Source organism: Chroicocephalus ridibundus, chromosome 6 (genome assembly GCF_963924245.1).
Source record: "Chroicocephalus ridibundus chromosome 6, bChrRid1.1, whole genome shotgun sequence".
Taxonomy (NCBI): Eukaryota; Metazoa; Chordata; class Aves; order Charadriiformes; family Laridae; genus Chroicocephalus; species Chroicocephalus ridibundus.
This window is the reverse complement of record NC_086289.1, coordinates 5041113-5062678: the sequence shown is the minus strand read 5'-3', so window position 1 is coordinate 5062678 and position 21566 is coordinate 5041113. Positions and strand designations below refer to the sequence as shown.

Sequence of the window (21566 nt, the reverse complement as noted above, 5' to 3'; positions counted from 1 at the left end):
TCAGCATCCCTCCCCCCGGGGGCGCGGGGTCAGAGCAGCCCCTGGAGCCCCGGGGACGGTGGTGGGGGGACCCTGTGGTGTGTCCCTTCCCCCTCGGACCCCTCGGGTTTCCAAACTTTCCGTGGCCGCCGCCGCCGCCGTGATTGGCGCGGCGGAGGCCACCTCCATGCAAATGAAGCCCCGCCGCCCGCCGCCCGCAGATCAATAGGGACGCGGGGGAAGGAGCATGCAGTCCGCCTGGGCAGGCGCGGGGAGAGCCGGCAGCGGCACGCCGAAAACACCCCCCCCAAAAACAAACCCCCCGCCGGCTCCTCGCTGGCTGCCGGCCCCCCCTCCCCACCTCCTCCCGCACCCCCCGGCCCCCCGAGCCCCTCTAAAGCGAGAGCTTCCCTCCTCTGCTTTCTTATGAACCCAGGATGAGCAGCAAAGAAGACCCCAGCAAGTGCTGTCCGGCGGCTGCTCCTATCTCCAGTTTCACCATACAGTCCATACTGGGCAGCGGTAGCGCCGAGCCCCCCCGGGAGGCCGGCGGCAGGGCGGCCGCCTGGCCCCCCCGCGCCCGGACCCTCTCCCTCTCCTCGGAGGACGAGGAGCCTGAGGAAAGCTGGAAGCACCGCGGCTGCTTCTGCCCCGAGACTCAGGGCCCCGCCGAGACGTGCCACAAGCACCAGCCCCTCAGCTTCACCTGTCTCGGTGAGTACCGGGACGGGACGGGACCGGACGGGGCGGACGGGCCCGGCCCCTGCCGGGGGAGGAGGAGGAGGTGGCGGGGGGGGAACATGTCCTCACCCTCCTTGCTTTGGGGCACAACGAATTTGCGCCGTGCGTGGCTGAAGCGGGGAGGACGGAAATCCGCCAAAAATAGGGTGGCTTTTTTTTTTTTTTTTTTCTTTTCCTTTTTATGTTCCCACCCCGCCCGGGGTTGATTCCCCCGACAGCGCGCGATGCGATGGATAACGCTCCTTTTCTTAGATTCCGCTTACTTAAGGCGCTCGGGCAAGGGGAAGAAAGATGTTTATTTTATATATATATTTTTTTTTTTCGCATTAATTCTGACTAAACGGTCTGTGAAATGCAATGCTGTAAAGTAAAATCTGCCGGCTCGTGGCGGATAGGAAAAGCACCCCCCCAGCGTGGTTACTCAGGTGCCTTCGCTAAGGTGTGAACAGCTGTCTGTCCATCCATCCCTCCCTCCCTCCATCCATCCATCCCTCCCTCCATCCCTCCATCCATCCGATGGAGGGACAGGGATAGCCCAGAAGGGAATGGCTTCTCCTCGCGTCGCTGGTGTTTTACAGCCAGTGCCCACCCGGTGCTTCCCCCAGCCAGGGCTCGGTGGGACGGGGTCGGGGGGCTCGGCCGTCGGGGGTGCCGGTACCGGCCGCCGTGCGACCCCCGCCCCGTCGCTTTCTTGCAGGCAGCGCCAAGGGGAACGGAGCGGCGGCGGCGGGCGGCGGGGAGCCCCGGGGGCCTTTCCTGTCGCCCCCCCAGCAGGACTGTAAGGAGGAGAAGGAGAAGCCGCTGGGTCCCGCCTCTCCCTCCTGCGGGGACCGGCAGCGGGACGGCGGGGACCGGCAGGCCGGTGCCGCCAAGAAGAAGACGCGCACGGTGTTCAGCCGCAGCCAGGTCTATCAGCTGGAGTCCACCTTCGACATGAAGCGCTACCTGAGCAGCTCGGAGCGGGCCTGCCTGGCCTCCAGCCTGCAGCTCACCGAGACCCAGGTGAAGACCTGGTTCCAGAACCGGAGGAACAAGTGGAAACGGCAGCTCTCGGCCGAGCTGGAGGCGGCCAACATGGCCCACGCCTCGGCGCAGACTCTGGTGGGGATGCCGCTGGTGTTCAGAGACAATTCCCTCCTGCGGGTGCCGGTGCCCCGCTCCATCGCCTTCCCCGCCCCTCTCTACTACCCCGGCAGCAACCTCTCGGCCTTACCGCTCTACAACCTCTACAACAAGATCGACTACTGAGCCGACGCGACGTGCGTGTGTCCCCCCGCCACCGCGCCACCGCACCCCCGCCCCGCACCCCGGGACGCCCCGTTGGGGCCGGGGGGCTCCGTGCGGGGTCTCGGTCCGCCCCCGCGGCGGGGACGGAGGAACAGGACTGATGGGAGGGACGGGCAAACGGAGAGAGAGCGGGGAGCCGCTGGGGGGGGGCGGGGGGGGGCACGGGACACACCCCCCCTTCCCCTCCCGCTGTCCTGCCCCTTGAAAAAAAAAAAAAAAAAAAAATTAAAAAAGCGTTATTTCAGATCTGTAAATATTTTTAAAGAAAGGAAAAAAAATAACCAAAAGAAAAATAAAATGTTTTAAGCCTCGTTTGTAAATTTGCCGGCTCGATCGCGTGTTCCCGTCCCCGGGGCGGGGGAAACCCTGTGACCGGGGGGTGCAGCCGGGTCCCGGGCACGGCGGGAGCGATGCACGGCAGAGCCAAAACGACGTGTAACGGCGAGGGTTTATTTTTTTATTTTCTCTGCCTCGTTATCTCGTTTCTGCAGGGAATCCCGGGAGCTGCCCGTGGCCGGGTTCGGAAACGGGGTTTTGCGGAGTATTTTGCTAAAAGCCGCGGTGGCCTAAAAAAAAACCCCAACCAAACCAAACCCCGACGGAGGGGGCCGGCAGCTCCCGGTAAGGGACCCCACCGGGATCTGCTCCCCGCCCCGGGGCACCCACGGCCGCCTTCCCACGGGAGACGGGGTCAATCGTTGGCACGGGGAAAAAAAAAAAAAAAGAAAAAAAGAAAAAAAAAAGAGCAAATCCGGCGGCAAAAGTGGTTGTTTAAACGGTGGCCACCGGCTCCGGCCGGTACCGAGCGCGGGGGATGTTTGCAGCAGCGAAAAAAACCCCAAAGCAAAAATAATAATAAAAAAAGAGATAAATAAAGGACTCGAAGGGATAAATAAGGTGATTTTCAATGCGTGGGAACGGGACCGGCGCTCCACAGCCGGTGTTTTGAGCCCGGTGCTGCCCTTGCCCGGTGGGTAGCGGGTGCCGGTGCCGTCGCTCCGCCTTCCGAGCTCTTTTTTTAGGGTGAATAATTAATATTTTGGGTTTTCCCGTTAATGTTATTACAGCCCAGCAGTGTCTGTCCCAACCCCCGCGGCGCTGTGGCCTGCTTGTGGCCTGGACCCGCCGCCACCTCCCCGTTAGTTGATGATAACGGGAGCAGCGGCCGGCCGGTATCCCCCCCACCCGCGCCATTCCCCGCCTCACTCCTGGGGACTACAACTCCCAGCATGCCCCGCGGTGCCACGCACGACTCCGTTCGTTCGAACCGTCCAATGGTGAGGCGGCGCAGTGGCGGTGGGTGGGGCGAGCGGGAGTGCGCTTGCGCGGTGGCGGAAGTGGCGGTTGTCGCTAGGCCGCAGGCGGGAACGCTGAGGTGAGCCCCGCGGCCGGGCGCCGGGGCCGGGCACCGGGGCCGGGCGCCGGGGCCGGGGACAAGCCCCGGCCCCGGACGCCCGGCCCCGGCGCCCGGCCTTGCGGGGTTTGAGGGGGTTTGCGAGGGACCGTCGGGCCTGCGTGGCGGCGGAGCGGGCGCCGCGGCCTAGGGGCGGCCTCACCTCAGCCGCGCTCTCCGCCGTTGGCCTCGGTTCTCCGCCGGTTCTTGGGGCCTTTTCTCTCACTTCTTTTTTTAATTCCGCAGCATCTCCCACGTCCCAGACGTCTTTCTCCGGACTGCCAGAGCGAGCCCCGGTGCTCCCCGCCGCTGCCAAGGCAGGAAGAAAGGTTTTCCGTGGCGTTGCGCGGAGCTGACAGAGGAGCAACATGAAAACGGTACTTTTAACGCTTTCTCGGGGAAAATACAGGCTGGTGCTCCTAACGCTTTGAGCAAAGCAGCCCGCTTTGTTCGGGCAACGCTTGCCGGAATGAATCTAGCTGAATGGTAGAGCGTGCTGTGTTCAGAGGAGCTATAAAACTCCTAATTTCTTATCTGTTCGGTAAAAACGCACTTTTCAGGAATAGTAGAATTGCAACGGTGCAGCCTGTAGTTAAGTCAGCGTGGTGGTTTCAGCGGCGTGCGTCTTCCCTACAACATCTTTTTTATGAGTTACCTCTTGCGGTGCTTGAAAATTTTACCGGGACTTTGTTGTTTGGGGTGGGCGTGCAATTACTGCTTTTTGGCAATCCCGGTTGTGAAGCTGGTGCACTTGTGAAAACGTGCAGAGCTCTTTGTGTGATTTTTTTTTTTTTTTTTTGGTAAGATGTAAAAGGTAGGATATGTTTACATTTTAATATTCTATAAATTTTCCTGGGTTGGAAATATCTTTGGGGGACCCTTCCAGGTTTCTGATGTAAGTGACTCTGCTTCCTGGAGTGCTGCTTGTTGGTTGCTTTTGGGCTGGTTTGTGACTGTTGTACCAGGCGATTAAATCCTTGGGTGTGTTGCTTGAGTTTTCTGACACAAGTAGATAATTAGTGCATCCAGCCTAATTCTTATAGTTGTTCTGAATTCCTTTAGATTTTGTGTCTTTGTACATCCCTCTGAATTACTCACTGAGGTACATTTCACTGTTTAAAGCGTGACGAAAGTGCTGCCGAATTCTCTGTAGTATTCATATAGAAATACGTGTGGCAAATTCAAGCATGTCTGTCTTTTGTCCAAGTGTTTCCAAAGCAGAGCTAGAAAAGGGGGTTAAGAAAGAAGTTTTTATTTCCAATTCTTATTTTTTTTTCCCATTTCATGTTTAAATAGCAGAAATACCACTTTGTGTTTACGTAGTGGATATTTTTTTAAGGATGTCTTACAGAACACCTACTAAAGCTCCCACTTCGGAAATTTTTCAGTGCAAGAATGTGTAGTGCTCGCATTATTATACAACTTGGTGATCATTCGGTTCCTGACAAGTGCTGAACTAGAATAATTGTGCTTTAAATTTGAACCTTGTCCTAGTTCATCTGCTCATTTTCTCTTGATTTATTCTCAGGGGTCTAACCTTACCTCTGCAGTTGTACATACAATTTCAGGAGCGATAGTGTTGTGGAAAATCTGAGCTAATTTACTTCTCTGCCCCTTTTAGCATAAGGGAAATGTGCTGTTAAGGCTTTCCGAAGGCTTAACAAAAGTTTTGGTGGTTTTGTTTGTGTCCATATAGCAAACAGTTTCTTCTTTTGGAGTGTTTGTAAGGTCTGCACTGTCTTCCCTGCTGAAATTTCCTGCTCAGAGCCTCTGCTCTGAATTTTTCTGTATACAACTAACGAGTCCTACGAAGTGAGTGCTACAGTTACCTTCAGGGTCCTTGAACTGTCATTGAATCATTGATATTTTTTTTTCTAGTCACATCACATTTACATGTTTGGTTTACGTTTCATTACCACACAGAGCATAAACTTCCTTTCTTATTTGACCTTATTTAGGCACTAAGAGGGAAAAAAAAGTCTTAAAGCTGTTTCATTGGAAATATTTTGTAGCACTTGCGGAAGGCTAAGGGTTGGAAAGTTGCAGAGAGCCTGAAACTATTTAAAAGATGATCCGGTTGCACTTCTTGGAAGTGTATGACAGTCATATCAAATCATGAACAAATCAATGCTTTATGTTGGCATTTTCAGATCAGATTCCTTTGTGCTTGCATGTGTTTGTTTTTTAAAGTAACTTCATGATGCTCACAGTAATTAGTAAATATTTACTTTAGAGAATACAGTCACATACACAGTAGCATGGGGAAAATACATTTGTAAGTAATGATATCTAAGCTTATAGATGATAATAATAAAAAGACACTTTTTGTACTATTTGTTCCGTGTTATATTTGATATTTAAATTTAAAAGCTCTCTATGGGGGAGGTTTTGGATGGATCAGTTGGCTAACTAAACTTGCTAGGCTTGTGTTCTTGTTATTACTAAAATTGTACCTGTCCGTTACTGTCTCTTCTTCAGATGACGGGATCAAACGAGTTCAAACTAAATCAAACTCCAGATGATGGCATTTCATCAGTAAAATTTAGTCCAAATACATCTCAGTTTCTGCTTGTTTCGTCCTGGGACACAACAGTCCGGCTCTATGATGTTCCTGCCAACACCATGAGACTCAAATATCAACATTCAGGAGCTGTCCTTGACTGTGCTTTTTATGTAAGTGTGTGAGTTTTTTTTTTTTTAATTATTGTTTTGTAGATATATGTGTATGTGAGAAATTGTCAATCCCTGAAATTAAAGGGATAGTGAAATCCTACCTAAAATCAAGGTTTTAAAAGATAGCTTGCTTCTGTCAATTGTTAGTCTTTTAATGAATGTAATTCTAGTCCTAAACATAGGTATTTCCTGTGAACAGTACAGGCATTCAAGTAATTTACTTCTGGTAGAAGTGGTAGGCAAAAGTAATTTGACCTGGTGTGTGCTGTTTCTTCAATGCTATAGTAAATTGTGTGTGTGTTTCTACAAAGAGTTGTACTGGTAGTATATAGCCAGAAATCATTATTCACAATAAATGCTCATAGCCACTTAGTTTTTTCTTTTTAACCTTCTCATACGGGGTTGTTTTGGAAACACGGCATTGTTCCAAGTGAGCCATTTACCAGATACTTGATTTCTGTATTCTTAAGGCACCAGATTTGAAATACGAATGGTCTAAGTTTATTAGTGCTGCTTTCTTGTTTTGCCTTTTTTTTTTTAAAAAAAAAGAAGGTTTCATTTAGCATCTTCTTTTTTTGCATTGTGTTCTGACATGTCCTCCAGTGACTTGATCTTGATGTGTTACTGAATGTTTTAAGGATCAGTTTAAATTTTTAATTATACTTGTGCTTTTTTTCACTGAACATTTTGTCACGTGGCTATTATCGTGCTCTGGATCAACACACAGGTTCTCAAATGGTTTCTGGCTTCCAGATTTGTTTTAGAAGGGATACACTTCAGTTAGGTGGAACTGGGTTAGGTTGGTGGTCATTTAAAAATAAACATTATGTGTTTCGCTGTTACAGAAATACAAGCTATTTGATATATCCTTTAACTGCTTTTGTTTCTTTTTAGTTTTACTTTTGAGTTAAAAAAAATTGTATAGTTTGAAGTGCTTTACTTAAACATTTTGCAATGCTTATGTCATCTGGGCCAGATCTTAACCCTTGTGTCTTTAATTCCTGACTTCTCAAAACTCTTGAAATCAAGTCCTGTGTTATGAGCCTAGGAGACTAAATGCGTAGCAGCCAGGGAAACTTAAGTCATGTCATAAGGTTACATTTTTTTGCTTTTTAGGATCCTACCCATGCCTGGAGTGGAGGGTTAGATCAGCAATTGAAAATGCATGATCTAAACACGGACCAAGGTGAGCAGATTGAATTCTGTAAGTGGTCTCAGCAACTGGCCTAAGCTTTCAGATTTATATACTTAGATGAGCATAATACGTTTCAAGTTTTTTAGGTGTGAGGTATTTGCTTTAAGTAGTAGCCTCTATTGATTTAAGTTGTCAGTGTCGGTGCTCAGCAGTCTCCTGTGCTCTGCAGCCCTTTCTCATCACCGAGGCACTGGACAAGGCAGTATTCCTCACTGTGTAATTGAAGATGGTGCTATAACACTTTTGGCAGCAACTGATTCTGCCCTTCTGTTAAACTGAGGGTTTAAACTTGTGATGAATATTCATTGATGTATTTTACAGGTGTATTTCTTTTTTATTTACTTATCTTCAGGTGAAAATGTAAGGGAGGGAAGTAGCTATATATTGTCACACTGTTGATTTAAGGTTCACATCATACGTGCCTTTATCTAGCAGTACCACCTAAAAGCATGGAAGCATGTGGCTGTTTGCCAGAAAGTTTGGTAGACGCTTGTTGTAGGACGCCTTGAATTGGGTTTCTGCGGATCATCCTGCTCTGCCATAGGCTACTGTGTCTCAATTAGGGGGAATTAGCAAAGTTGAATTACAAATGAGCATGTTACTTTTCAAAAGTTTGTGGTTTAGACATATTTAGAACAATCTATCACATATGTGGCAGAGTGTACATAAAGCTTTTACTTTGTCGAACATCGTGGCCTTATACTACATTTTTTTTTCTAACAAACATTGCTCGAAAGTAACACAGTTCACCTCACTGGTGCAACATATGGAGCTAGTTTGTCTAACTTTTTCTGTGTGTTAGAGAAGTGAATCTCAGCCTGAGACAAATATGGTCACCAGAACCAGCCAATAACCAGAGCTCAACAAACTAGTGTGTACAGTAATATTATGAAAAAAGTCAAATAATTCTGTTAGAGATGACCTTCTAGAAGTGTTTATAGGAACTTAATATTTTTATTAATATGTAATATTAATTCATTTTATCATAATGTTGATATATACAAGTGTAAGTTGCTTTCTGTATTAGTGTCTGCATCACAGGTGGTGATACTACTTGATACTGAGCACTTCTTTACGCTTCTGAAGATTTCTCTGTGGCTAAAGATTTCTCTGTGGCTGCCTAAAATTCTCAATTTCCTTTCATAATCTCAGGAGACATAAGTTTAAATTTAACATTTCTGATCTTGGCAAAAGTTATGCTTCTGAAGACTGAACTGTCCTTGAAGGGACTCCTACCATATCAATACACCTGTGGGAATGTCAGAAAATAGGGTGTTTGTACTGTAGTAGTAGTAGTGGGTCTTTTTTTTTTTTTTTTAATTCTTTATTCGACACATTCTGACTGTTTGTAGAACCAATAAAGTTACAATATATTGTATTTTCTCACAGAAAACCTTGTTGGTGCTCATGATGCTCCTATCAGGTGTGTTGAGTATTGCCCAGAAGTGAACGTCATGGTGACTGGAAGCTGGGATCAAACGGTGAAGCTGTGGGATCCCAGAACTCCTTGTAATGCAGGAACCTTCTCTCAGCCTGAAAAGGTACGTGCTGGGTGCTGTATTCTAGGTGATACGTTAAATAATACACCCAGCAACTGGTCAGACCATCACCATACAGGACACTGTCTTAAACTGAATTCAATTTGAAAAGTTATGTTTAATGATTTTTAAGCTGTGAAAATATGGCATTTAAAAACATCGATATTCAGAATATATTGTGATTTTAGGTTAAGGCTTTGATCTTCCATCAGTAGGAGAGCATAACTTAATTCTTTGCACTCGTGGTGGACCATATTCTTATAATTTAAAACAAACTTGAGGAAGGAAAACCTAACAAAACCAGCATGTGTAATTGGTGTGATCGTTAATAATCCTTGGCTTAATTGTAATTTGCACTATTGATTTCCTTAAAGGCGAAGGCTTCTAGATATATCAGATCCTGGCAGTTTTGAAATGTGCATAGAGATAGAGTAGGAGGCCCTTTACGTTGTCTGAAATAATATTTTGGCTTTTTCAGTTGTATTAAAAGATTGAACAGAATTGCTTGTATTGTAATTTACCTGTTGTTGGACTAATGCCTGGTAGACGTTCTTCTAATACTGAAATCCTCTGTGCTAATGAGAGACCACGAGAAATGAAGTAAAATGTAACATCTTAAGCATTTTCTAATGGTTATATGGTGTGTTAATCTTTATGCTGTTTACAATGGTGTCATTGAAAGAATTCTAGAACAGTATTTTCTGTTTTTTTCATAGTCTTCTAAACACAGGCTGAGTTGCTGGATAATTTTACATATGAATTTTTTTTCTGCCTATACCTCTTTTAAATTTCGTGTAGCTCTGTCGCATTGTATTGTCAAGTCATAATTATGAGCCATCATTACGTTCCCTATCGCATCTAAATAGCTATTACTTTTGTTACAACACAGCTGAATCTACTTCTGGCAAGACCTTTGTTCAGAATAAAGTAATTGCATTATTTCTAGTTTTGATTTATAGTTGTATGTAGCATGTAAAGATCTGTGATAAATTGCTGACAGAGTATCACATAATGGACAGCCACAGTGAATCAAGCTGCTTATTGGTTCAGCGAGGTTCATTATGTCATTTTTTTTAATGCTGCCTTTGATAAATGCGTACACCTACTCAACTGCATGACAATGGTTTCATTTGATTTATGATTGTGCGGTGTAGAAAGAATACTTACTATACAGGTGTGACATCGGTTTGTAAAGAAGATTTAAGATATTTAATGTTCTTCATGCCTTTGTTTCCATACGTGTATACAAACACATTTTATATAATGTTTATTAATATTTGTGGATCAATTTTTACATCAATAATGAAGGGAGATTTTAAAAAAACCTGTCTTGTTAAAGTATGCAGCTACTCTTGTCTCAAAGTTTTCTTGCCCTTTTTATGTGTAGGTGAGATTTGGCAATTGGGATAATCAGAAATTTTAGGCACCTCCTGTGTGAACATTCAAGACATTTCCCATCTTAAGACCTCGGTCTTAAGAGGCAAGTTCGATAATCAGATTTTAGAGCCAGACTGCATGCTGAATGAATGTGGGTTTGTTAAAGGAAGCTTTAATATATTTACACACATATATGTATACATGTATTCATGTTAATTCATTAACATGAATACATACATGTATACATATACACACATACATATACGGACCTGTCTGCTTAGTTTTTTTGTGAGAAATTAACTTTTTGAAAACGCAATTTCTCCAGAAATGTTTATAGCAAATGAAGAGAAAAGTTGTTTTATCCGATATTTCAGTGCAGTTTTACCAGAACCAAATAGATTTAGTGGGCTTTATCGGAGAACCAGAAAGTGAAACTAGGGGCTTGAGTGAAACTGTACAAGCACGTGCCAAAAGTAAATTGAATCCTTCTGGCAGGATACCAGATCTCTTACGCTTTGGTTTCTTGATCTGAGGTATAGACAAGATCCTATATAAAAGTTTCCTATGTATTTAGCTGCATTAGATCACTTCTGAAAAAGGTCATTCTTGCAGTTTGTTCTTGTTAGCAGCTCAATGACAGGACAGCTATAGGTAGCTGGATTCCATCTTGCTTGCGTATCAACAACTTGGAACTCATTCAATAGTACAGAGTTTTTGACTGAACCTTTTTTCTTGTTCTTTTTTTAACGTATTTCCAGATTGACTGCATCCCAAGTAATAGCTGGAAACAGAACAATTTATATGCTGAATATTTTGATAAGAAATTTGATAAAAATTAGAACCTCTGAGCCATTTTTTGAGTAGAATTGAAATTCCAAGCCATAGTCGTCTTAATCATGTCAAGCATATTGCTTCCTTCAATTTCACTTAGTTTTATTAAAGTATACAAAGTACCGCTTGGTTATTTTTAGTGATTTCTTGGCAATTTATTTCCCTTTATTAACGTGAAGCTCAACTTGAAATATTTTGTTTAAAAAGAAAACCACATGATTACCAGATGGAGAAAAACTGAGAAGAAAATGTGTGACATGGTATTGTAGGACTAAACTGCAGGATCATGAATTGACGGGGGGGAATGCAAGCTGTGCATAACCAAGCAAAGATGATTTCCAAAACAGGTGGCCCTTTCCCCCCCGCCCCCAGTTACTTTGTATCTGTTTTCCTCTTGCCCTGAAATATCCAATAAATTTAATGCATGAAATAATTGTTGAGGCAAACTTGAGTAATACTGATTTTCCTTTTGAATTCTATATAAATCTGCACATGGGTAGTATTTAGAACATGGGTAATACTAGCAAAAGGAAGAAATCTCGTGTGGAAGATTATTTAGATATCGCTGAGATCTGGAGACTGGTAACTGAACAAATGTGCTTGAAATTTAGAATTGCACAAGTGCGTATATATTATTTTTTTATTTTTTTATTTGCTAAATGTGTAGTATGATGCTGTGTTGGGCTTGATTGTTCTGGGTGTGCTAGGGTACAGAATTCAGGGTGAGCTTTTGAAATGCACCTCAGTGTCTTACTGCAAACCAGCTGCACACTACGGCTATTTATCCCGATTTTGAGTTATAAATTGAAGCTAAAGATTGTAGCTGTAGCTATAGACTTCATAGCTATGGACTTTATTGTAGATGTTACCTCTTTTGTTATTGCACATTGCTGACACTTTGTTTTGTACAATGAACAACAGATAAGCAGGCTGATAAGTGTTAAATATTGTAATTTTTTTTTTAAAGGTCTACACGCTTTCTGTGTCTGGAGATAGACTAATTGTGGGGACGGCAGGTCGGAGAGTGCTGGTGTGGGATTTGCGGAACATGGGTTATGTTCAGCAGCGAAGAGAATCAAGTCTGAAATACCAGACCCGCTGTATCAGAGCGTTTCCGAATAAACAGGTATAGGGACCATGTCAGTAATTATATTTCTGCTGAATGTTCTTTAGGAAAAATGGAGGTTTATTTTTCAGGTTTTCTGCATCTTTCTTTCATTTTCAAAAAAATTCTGGTCTTCAAAGTTTCATAATCAAACTCTGGGAGGGAGTGGGGTAAATGGTGTTGATGCCTCTTGTTCCAGGTTAACTGTTTTTGATAGCATAGCTTAGAAATGTTTGCCACTGACTCACCAGCATGTTATGTTTTATTTTTTTCTCTCTCTTGTCTCCTTTTTTAAAATAACCTGTTTAATGCATCACAATACTGACATGTGATTATATATACAAATAACAAAACAAACACTGACCTTCCCAAAATCGTAGTAGAAGAGAGGAAGACAGAATTGGCAGTCACTCGGCAGCCTTTATGCATTGTAGCCCTAGGTTCTTCAATATATATATATATACATGTATATATATTTTTTTTTTAACTGTGTCATGCACTCAAGAACCCATGATCCATTATCTAGGGGGAATTGTACAATTTAGGTGATTGTTCAGCTGTTCCATGTAGGTTAACAGAGAAAAACCACAGATACGCTTTCTGAAGTAAAGCAAGAAGACGAGCTTTTTCAGACTAATTTGGAGGGGAGTTTTCTCGTGTACATAGCGATAGTACAGGAATTGCAAGACCGTGTTACTTGTTCTTGAACTGGCATGGATGCTTTGTCCATTTTCAGTTCTAGTTATAGCAAAACAAGCTGATCTTCCAGATTGTGTTGTATTATGGATTTTAAAGAACGTTGCTATAGCTAGATACCATTACAATCCTATTTCTGAAAAGGTCTATTATGGGCTTAACTCTGAAGTTATAATAAGCACCTTGGGTTGCTCTTAAGTCAGGACTGTAATTAACTGGATAAGTGGACGCCACATATAATCAAGTTTCACTGAAAATTCTATTTTGATTTGAGTGGTTAGTTGCTAGTATAAAGCTCTGAACTAATTTTAATGTAATTCTGAAACTAAATAGTCCTGTGAGTATCTCTAATATTTGAGATATTTAGGCCCTGGGGGATAGATGGGCATATATAACAGGTTCTTAACTCCTAATGTTTTTTTTTTCCCCAAATCAACTTGTTTGGATCTGCAGGGGTAATTAAAAGTCTTACTGTCAGCTTAAAACTATGGTGGAATGAGAATCTCCCAAAAAGCTTTTTTTCTGCATTACTTCTTTTGTAGAAGCGGCTTTTATTGATGATGCTATGAATCCGTGATAACAAATAATTTCTGGTTGTACACAATTTATGACTGTTTAATTTCATTTATTTGAATGTAGAGAGGTGTAAGATAAATTGTATTGCAATCGCTTCTCTAGTTGTAAACCTCTAATAGGTCTATCTCCACATTTTTTTGGTAGGGTTATGTTTTAAGTTCTATTGAAGGTCGTGTTGCAGTGGAATATTTGGATCCAAGTCCAGAAATCCAGAAGAAGAAATATGCATTCAAGTGTCACCGTTTGAAGGAAAATAATATTGAGCAGATTTATCCAGTTAATGCTATTTCTTTCCATAACGTCCACAACACATTTGCTACAGGTAGGGTAGATACTGAATTTTTTATAACACTTGCATCAGTTCATTTAGTTTTGATTTAAGCAGGTCAGCCTTTAGTTCATATATCCTTGCTTTTTAAGCATTTAAATCATACTTCTTGCAATGAGTAGAGTTTTTAAATTATTTGATGCAGTGAGAGTTAATTGCTTTAACAGGGATTTTGGGAAATGTTTATTATGCTCTTTACTGAATTATACAACTCTGTCTAGCCCTGTGTTTTTACTGACAAAGTAATTCCGGTAGTTTTCTCTTTTCCTTTTTTTTTCCCCTTTGCTGTATCTTTTCAGTCTTACTGTTTTCCCAATTATGATTGACAAACAGTTTTTAAAAATTAATTTTCAGGAGGTTCTGATGGATTTGTAAATATTTGGGATCCGTTTAACAAGAAGCGGCTGTGTCAGTTCCATCGGTATCCCACAAGCATAGCATCACTTGCCTTCAGCAATGATGGAACTACCCTTGCAATAGCTTCTTCGTATATGTATGAGATGGATGACATTGAACATCCTGAAGATGGTATCTATATTCGCCAAGTGACAGATGCAGAAACAAAACCTAAGTGAGTATGCTTCACCTGTATTTGAGCTTTTCTGAGCATTCATCCCAAGATTTATTAATTTTCCTAAATTCATGAATAGCATTATTGATGCCAGTAGATAGTGCAGCTTGACAGTAGGGTTGGTTTTGATTTTATCTTGTTCGCCCAAGCTTTCAATATCCGTAGGTTGATAGACGTCTGATGGATAAAATTGTGCCTAGTTGTTTAGTAGGAGAAGAATGTCAAACTCTTATCCTTTGTGAATAGGTGCTATTATATGAAGCTGTGGAGTTATTGCTAGCTCATTGCTTCAAGAATTAAGTGAAGAATTCAAGAATAGTTTATTTGAGTAAATGTTACTGTGTTTGGATATTTAAAACTTGGAATTAATGAAATCTTTACGCACTGACTACGCACCCAGCTGTCATAGCCAGCAGGGAATCTAGATACTGTTCTAGGAAGGTTGTGTAAAACCAAGGAAAAGCTTTCTCAGTTCCCGTGTATTGGAGTTTGCTGCAGCCCTCTGATAACACACTTTTCTATCACTGGTGCTGTCAAAATGGGGCAAACTGATTGATGGAGGTAAAAGGTTTCTGTTAATCTCGCTTTGGCATGAATGTTACGTAGAAAAATTGCCGTCACAGTGCAGAATTACACTACTCTTCATTATGCTAGCAGAGGAGCAGGTTTTATTTTCAAATTCCTGGGGTTTGTCATTGTGTGGTGGGTTTTTTTTTTTTCCTGCTAGTACTCAAACTGGCTTACACTTTATCTGGTTGTCTCCATTACTTAGTATCTAAGTGACTATGTAAATAGATGCACAGAAGCGATCAAAGTTCTTGAGCTTAAAACCTCAAGATCTTCCCCCCCCCCCCCCCCCCCCCCCCTTAAAGTGACTTGTTTATTGCTTCGGAGCAGCCATTTTATCGCTGTGGAGATGTGAGGTGGAAGTTACAGAAGAATAAATACACCATCTCTTATTTGGAGTTGCTTGTTTGAAAATAATTTTGATACTCATGGAAAGATGAAACAAGAACTATTTCAGTATTTATTTCCAGGTCTTCCTCAAGTGGGGGAAAAAAAAAAAAGAAAAAAAAATCCAAAGATGATAATTCAAATTTATTTTTAAAATCAGGTTGTACTTTACATACATTTGGGAGGGTAGAAAAAAAAAAAAGGTGATAAAAGAATACTTGCTGCTATTGGTCTTGTAATAGTAAGAGCTGCTTTCGGTTATTTTTGTTCATTGCTAGTTATGGTTGCTAATTCTGTAGATGCTTCATTCTGCCGTATGAGGAGGTTAATCTACAATTAAGCAATATTTCCTCTTGGCCCTCCATTATTTTCTGAAACAGATGGTTCATCATTTCCTGGGCTGTTAAACACAGCAAGGTTAAGGTTAGACTCTTGGGAATCAGCTAGTTTTGAATCTTATTAGGCTGTAGAAGGAAAACTAATAAGAATACTCCTTAATATCATTTTGTGACTGTAAACAATTATTTATTAGCAAACAATTGATCCCAGAAGGGCAAATTGTTTGAGTCAGTAATGAGCTGAGAAAAGACAGAGCATATCTGTGTATTTGGAAAATAATTGTAACGTAATTGCAATGCATTTAGACAGGCATCTTTTTGGACCTGTTTCTATCTTTAAATGAATTTCTGAAAACATTAACAAGGTTTGTATGCTTTTCTGACATTTACGAGTTGCTTGTGCCAACCGTGGGGCACTAAGAATGATGCATATATTTTAATGTTACAGTAGTGTGAGTCATCTCTGGCTTATTCTAAAAATAAGTTACTTGGGACAGAAGACTAATAGTTGTTTCATAGTGATCTTTTTGCATATTAATTTGAATCACTTAGCATTTCTGCACGATGCACTCTTAAATGTATCAAGGTGGTGCCATATTATATAAAGAAAACTTTGCAAGATCAGCTTTTTGATCACTAAATTATTATCTGTTGTATCTTGAAGCAAGTGAGAGTGGTCGTCTTAGACATTTCTGCTTTTATAGACTGTTGAATGTTTTACCTGCTTATGATTACTCTAAATACTGCTTGCTGAAATGCAGTTTGTTTATTTCAGGTCTACTTAGACTTCTGTTGATGCTTCTCTACAAGAGGTGCCCACCTGCTCCTAACAAGACTTAAACTAAACCAATAGAAGTGAGAAGAACAATCTTTGTACTGATGTTGTTTTTAACCAAGAAATATTTGTTTGTATGTTGTAGTATGTCTTAATCCATCATTACTCACCTGCTTATAATGTTAGTGAAACTGTTTTCTTTATCTGCTGTCTGTAGCTAAATTAATTCAGTCCTGTAGGCAGCTTCGAGCATACCTTTATAAAAACTTACCGCATTTTGTAGTACCTAATTATGGAAAACTTCCAGTGGTCTCATAATTTGTTCAATAAATATCTGTAGGTTTTTTGAAAACAAATACTTTCTGTTACAACCTTTTACTGTTTGTGAAACAAACGTTAAGACCAAACCTTTAAGCTGCAAGAATTCTTGAGTTCTGGATCTTCCTGATGGAAAATTTCTGAACCTTCAGTCTTATTCTAATAAGATGAACTGGGAATTCCTTCATTACTGGGGGACGTTGGCTCTCCAGGCAATGTTTTCACTGGGCTGTTGAAAGCCTAAAGCCGTATTAGGTGCGCTTGTTTATCTCAGTGACTTGATCATTACTGGAGAGCAATTAACTGTTTCTGGAGGAAAGAACCCGAACATGTGGTGCTTGTTTTTTCTTTCCACATACGGCATAAAAGCCTAGAACTAATGATGCCTGGGAAGAATCGAGGGTAGACGGGACCAAATGCAGAGTTTCATCCTGTAGCCGTGTGGTCCGTTCCAAGTCTGCAGATCTGACCTGGTAGCCCAGGGCTTATGGAGTAACACAAGTGGAAAGGTAGAAAAGAGGAGTTTCCTCAGAGTGGAAATGTCATTCTGGCCACAAACCCCATGAAAATACGCTGTTTCTCTGAATGTCTCCTGTGCCTTTATTGCCAGTTGGTATGAAGTCTAATCTGTAATCAGATCTTCTATCAGCCTCTTGAGGATTTTGGAGTTGGGGGGTGGGTGTGAGAAGATGCTTGAACTTGGACAAATTAAAAATTTCTTAGGAAAGTAGTATTAAAAAACCAACTTGGATGCTGTGTGTTTTGTTTTTTCTAAATGGGAATGTAGATCTGATCAAGAGACTAAACCTGCAAATCCATCTTCAGGTTATATTCAATGTTGCGTGTTCCTGACTGGCTTGTGGAAATAAAGATAAAGGCTTTCTGATTAGTACCACCAATAAAAGCCGCCTCATCCAACTCTATTTGCAGAACAGGCTGTCAGGCTGCTCTCTTAATAGTAGCTTGTGTCAGGTGTTTGGAAGTACTTACGTGTTACGTATTCACTTTGTAGTGAATAGTGAGGAGGGACAGAGCAAAGCTCTGGTGAGGCTTATCAAAGATGATTAAGTTGTGGGTATTTCGGAGTGGTGATTGGATTCATATTTTACTCCCCGACTTCTTCTGTTCTGAGTTATCAATGCCTGCCTAGCCAGTGGGAGTACTTTATTACCGTTAAGAAAACAAACTTGCTGACAACAGAAATAGTGACCGATCGTTCCAAAGAAGGTGGTGATGGAAAGGAAGCCGCGCTCCGTGTGTGCAGAAAGCTAACAAACTTGAGCTGTTACCAGGTAGACGTAGTAAATGAGTGGTATATGGAATATTTTATAGTTTGTCATGAGCTAGGTATGGATTCTTTGATAATATAAACTGGTTTTGATAGGTTTGGAAAAAATAAAGAACTCCCTGAAGTAAATGTGAATAATGCCCTCGCTGCAGTAGCATCTGGCCTCTGTTCTGATAGACATGCACCATCCCTATTTCTTGCCATTTTGATTGGCTTTTTGCATTGAGAGTACATGACTGTTGGTGGACAAAGGTTGAATTTTTGATGTCAGCTTAGGTAGTGATGAACCCTTGGTGTTTGGGTTGGTGGTGGTTTTTTTGTTTGTTTGTTTTTTTGAGGAATGAGTTGATACATGGGGTCTGGGGCCAAAACGTGGGAACCAAAGGTTTCTGTGAGGATGGCTAGCAAAGAAATAGTAAGGAAAGTCCCTAGATTGGGGTATAACTGTAGGTTCAGACAGCAGACTCTGCGTTAAGAACACTGTCAAGCGTTGCAGGGTCCCAGACCACAATGTGTATGTGTGTGCAGGTTTAAATACAGACATATTTGCAGAGCAAACATACACAGTATCTGCTGTTTCTCCGTCTCCTCTCAGCTGAGAGGATATAATATTACAAAACATAAGCTTGAGCCCACGAATAAAGAAATTATTTTGCTGTTAGCTAGGAGCACAAGAGTGACTCTGCTTGTGGAGGAAAGAGACCTGAAGTGAGGATGGGGGTCCAAATAAATAATGTGCAAAGGCAGAAATAGGCTGGGAGTAATGAAAAGGTGGCTTAGTGATGATGTGGGAGAAAGGAACGTATGGGCTGGAGAGAGGATGGAGTGGGGAGTTACAGGGGTAGAACTGTGGGGAACAAAGTGAAACGAGAGCCAGAGAATGTAGGGGAAAGCAAAGAACGTGAGGAATTCCAAATAGTTTGGTTAACAAAGTAGACAAATAACATAGCCAGGAAACAATGCCACCTGTGCAACTTTTCATTGGTAAATATAAAGGGGAAAAAAACCCTGTTAATGCTTGATGTACTGAGATCTGCGCGCTTCAGTGGACAAAGGTAGCCCAAGATATGTAGGAGGAAACAGACTAACTTAGAAACGGTAGGGAAATTCTTTGTGGTCTGTCGGTGTTTTATGTAAATGTTCGAAACAAACAACCTGTAGAAAATGGTGAGATGACTGGGCATAATAGAGAAGAGACACATGAGTTGGTCAGGGCTACAGCGGTGTCTGTATGTTGGGTACGAATACGTGCAGTTAGAATACGGGTATTTCTTTTACAAGATTAATCTTCCTTTTATTAGCTGTCTTTTAGAAATGCAGGTCAAGGCAGAGGTTCATAAGCTGGAGAAATCATGAAACAAGCCTTTTCTGACCTATATAACAAGCAGCTGAACAAAGAGGATATACTGACTCTTGATCAGAGGAATTGAGATCTGAAAAAGCTCCTTAAGTCATTGCTTTTTGCGCGGTGTTGAGGGCCATACAGAAAACATGGAGTCACAGCCGTCATTCTAATAGAGTCATCAGTCACCATCGACTGCTTGCAGGAAAAAATATCCTGGGTTGTCTCTCACAAGAGCCTTGTAACGTGGTGGTGTTGGAAGCCAAGTGGCATCTGTGCCCTGAATGTTACAGAAGCATGCTGGTAAGTACATTTTTCTGTTGGCCAGTACTTCAAGATAATCAGTGTATGGTTACTGCATTCAGAGCTGGAGCTCTGCCGCATCTCAGACATGATATTTTGTGCTGCTGCTGTCATTATAATAAATACCTATTACAAAAATGTGTCCTTTAGATGCGCGTTTTCCAAAGCAAAACCAGTCCAAAGCTGAACTCTGAGCCCCGAACGCAGAGATTGTAGTGATGCCGTTGAGAATGACCTTTCCAAAACTGTAGGTATTGCTAGCTCCATCTTCCTTAACTATCTCACACTTTCGTAAGTGTCCGGTAGTTTTTACTGCCTTGAAAATTAAGGATTTTCTGTAGTTGGCGTCATGTAGGCACTCAGTTCAGCAGTAATTCAGCTGGTGTGTCTGTTAAGATAGGTGCCCCAAAGCTGGGTGTTTCTACTGTTGGATACTCTTGCAAACGTTGGCCTGAATGACACGTCCACCATCAGTGATTGGTATTAGTGGTCTGGAGCAGAACCTATTTCTTTTGACCAGCAGACATCTGTTCTGGTGATTACACCATTAGCTGCTTTTATGTTGTTTAGTATAATCATAACCACAACGCTAGTAATTCTTTCGTCAATATGCAACCGATACAACTTCTAGTCCTCCAGCAACGTGGCGTTTGCTTTGAAATGTGTCAGGCTCCTTCGGTCCAAATAGTATTTAAGCGACACTTTGTAATATGTTTAGATATGTAGAATTTAGAAATGAAAAGTCAAACACAGGACTCGCCCACGTATTCTTATAACTAATATGCTAAAGGCACTAACTATGAAATATGTCTTACTTCATCAGGCTACGTGTGCGGCACTTTTTTGACTGCATTTGACTGCTATTTTCCTATAGCGCGAAAAGGTATGAATGCGCTAACGCGTGATAGCAACACGGGGGATGTAATAGGTCTTCAGAGTCTCCTGTGATTACCTGCAGAGTGGAAGGGAATAAACTGTTCTCCATGTCCGCTGGGACCGGGACGAGGCATAATGAGCTTAAATTGCAGCAGAGATTAGTCTAGACATTAGGAAAAACTTTCTAAGTGTAAGGATGGTTAAGCCCAGGAGTAAACTGCTTGGGGAAGCTGCAGCATCTCCATCTGTGGAATTTCTCAAGCGCAGGTTAGACGAGTATCTGCTGGGAATGGCGTGGTTTTAACCAGTTCTGTCTTCGGGCAGGAATGAGAAGGGAGTACCGATTGTGCTTACGGTTGTACGCTGCTCGATTTGTCTCTGACCGTTCATTCACCTGCCATTGCTCCTGGTGCAGCAAACTGGTATTCTTTGTCACAGAGGCAGGGATTCTTATTTATTTAAAACTTCTTAAACAAGCTTTTATTTTCCTCCATGGCCCGAACCACCGTTAGCAGACAAACTCATTTCACTCGGAATCCTGCTTACCAGCTTCCCCCGTCTGCGTGTCTAGAACTGTCCCGTTGAACAAGGCCATCATACTTCTTAAATTCAATGTGTGTATTCGTTCTGTAGACACTTTTGAATTTGTATATGGTTAATAAAGCGGAGTTCCTGATTCTTATTGGCTATGTAAATATTTTGTTTACATCAATCTCGCAATAATTGTAGTTTAAGCTTGCAGCTAGCTCCACCGTCGGCTGGCGCTAAACAACTCTAGTACCACCGTAGCATGTAGTTCTTTGTTTTAATCAATCCCCCACTTACACAAACCCACTCTACTCTTTCGGTAAAAACAGCAAGGTAGCATCAAGTCAAAACCAAAGCTATAATTTACTCACGCCAAGGAGTTCCTAATAATTAAACTAAGGAAGGGTTGCTTTTCCTTGCTTGTGTCTTCCGCGAACCACCGCTGTTCTGCAGCCACAACAATGCGACAAAGACAACAATTGCCTTATTCGCAGCTCTGCAGAGATGCATTGTAAGAAACGATCCTGGCTTGAGAATTTGCTCTCTAAATAGAT

The 21566-nt window shown here is 42.3% G+C and overlaps 2 protein-coding genes across 3 annotated transcripts in view; both read left to right on the top strand.

Annotated features, from left to right (window-relative positions):
* The window catches only part of HMX2 (H6 family homeobox 2), a 6652-nt gene extending 4529 nt beyond the window's left edge, over positions 1-2123 (top strand). Inside the window, exons 2-3 of the mRNA XM_063339100.1 lie at positions 416-693; positions 1418-2123. Coding sequence (XP_063195170.1) covers positions 417-693; positions 1418-1968 — 828 coding nt within the window. The 5' untranslated portion in view covers position 416 and the 3' untranslated portion in view covers positions 1969-2123. The remainder of the gene's footprint in view (positions 1-415; positions 694-1417) is intronic.
* Positions 2124-3283: 1160 nt separating this feature from the next.
* BUB3 (BUB3 mitotic checkpoint protein) lies at positions 3284-21166 on the top strand. Of its 2 annotated transcripts, XR_010071606.1 has the most exons (10): positions 3284-3382; positions 3647-3777; positions 5879-6073; positions 7190-7259; positions 8658-8809; positions 11982-12140; positions 13536-13713; positions 14074-14290; positions 16358-19608; positions 20432-21166. XR_010071606.1 is itself a non-coding variant. In XM_063338772.1 (9 exons), the coding sequence occupies exons 2-9, from the start codon at positions 3769-3771 to the stop codon at positions 16365-16367; spliced, it is 990 nt and encodes a 329-aa protein (XP_063194842.1). In that variant the 5' UTR covers positions 3284-3382; positions 3647-3768; the 3' UTR covers positions 16368-21166. The 2 variants fall into 2 exon arrangements, 1 of the variants encoding a protein (XP_063194842.1); XM_063338772.1 differs by having other exon boundaries at positions 16358-21166.
* Positions 21167-21566: the final 400 nt, after the last annotated feature.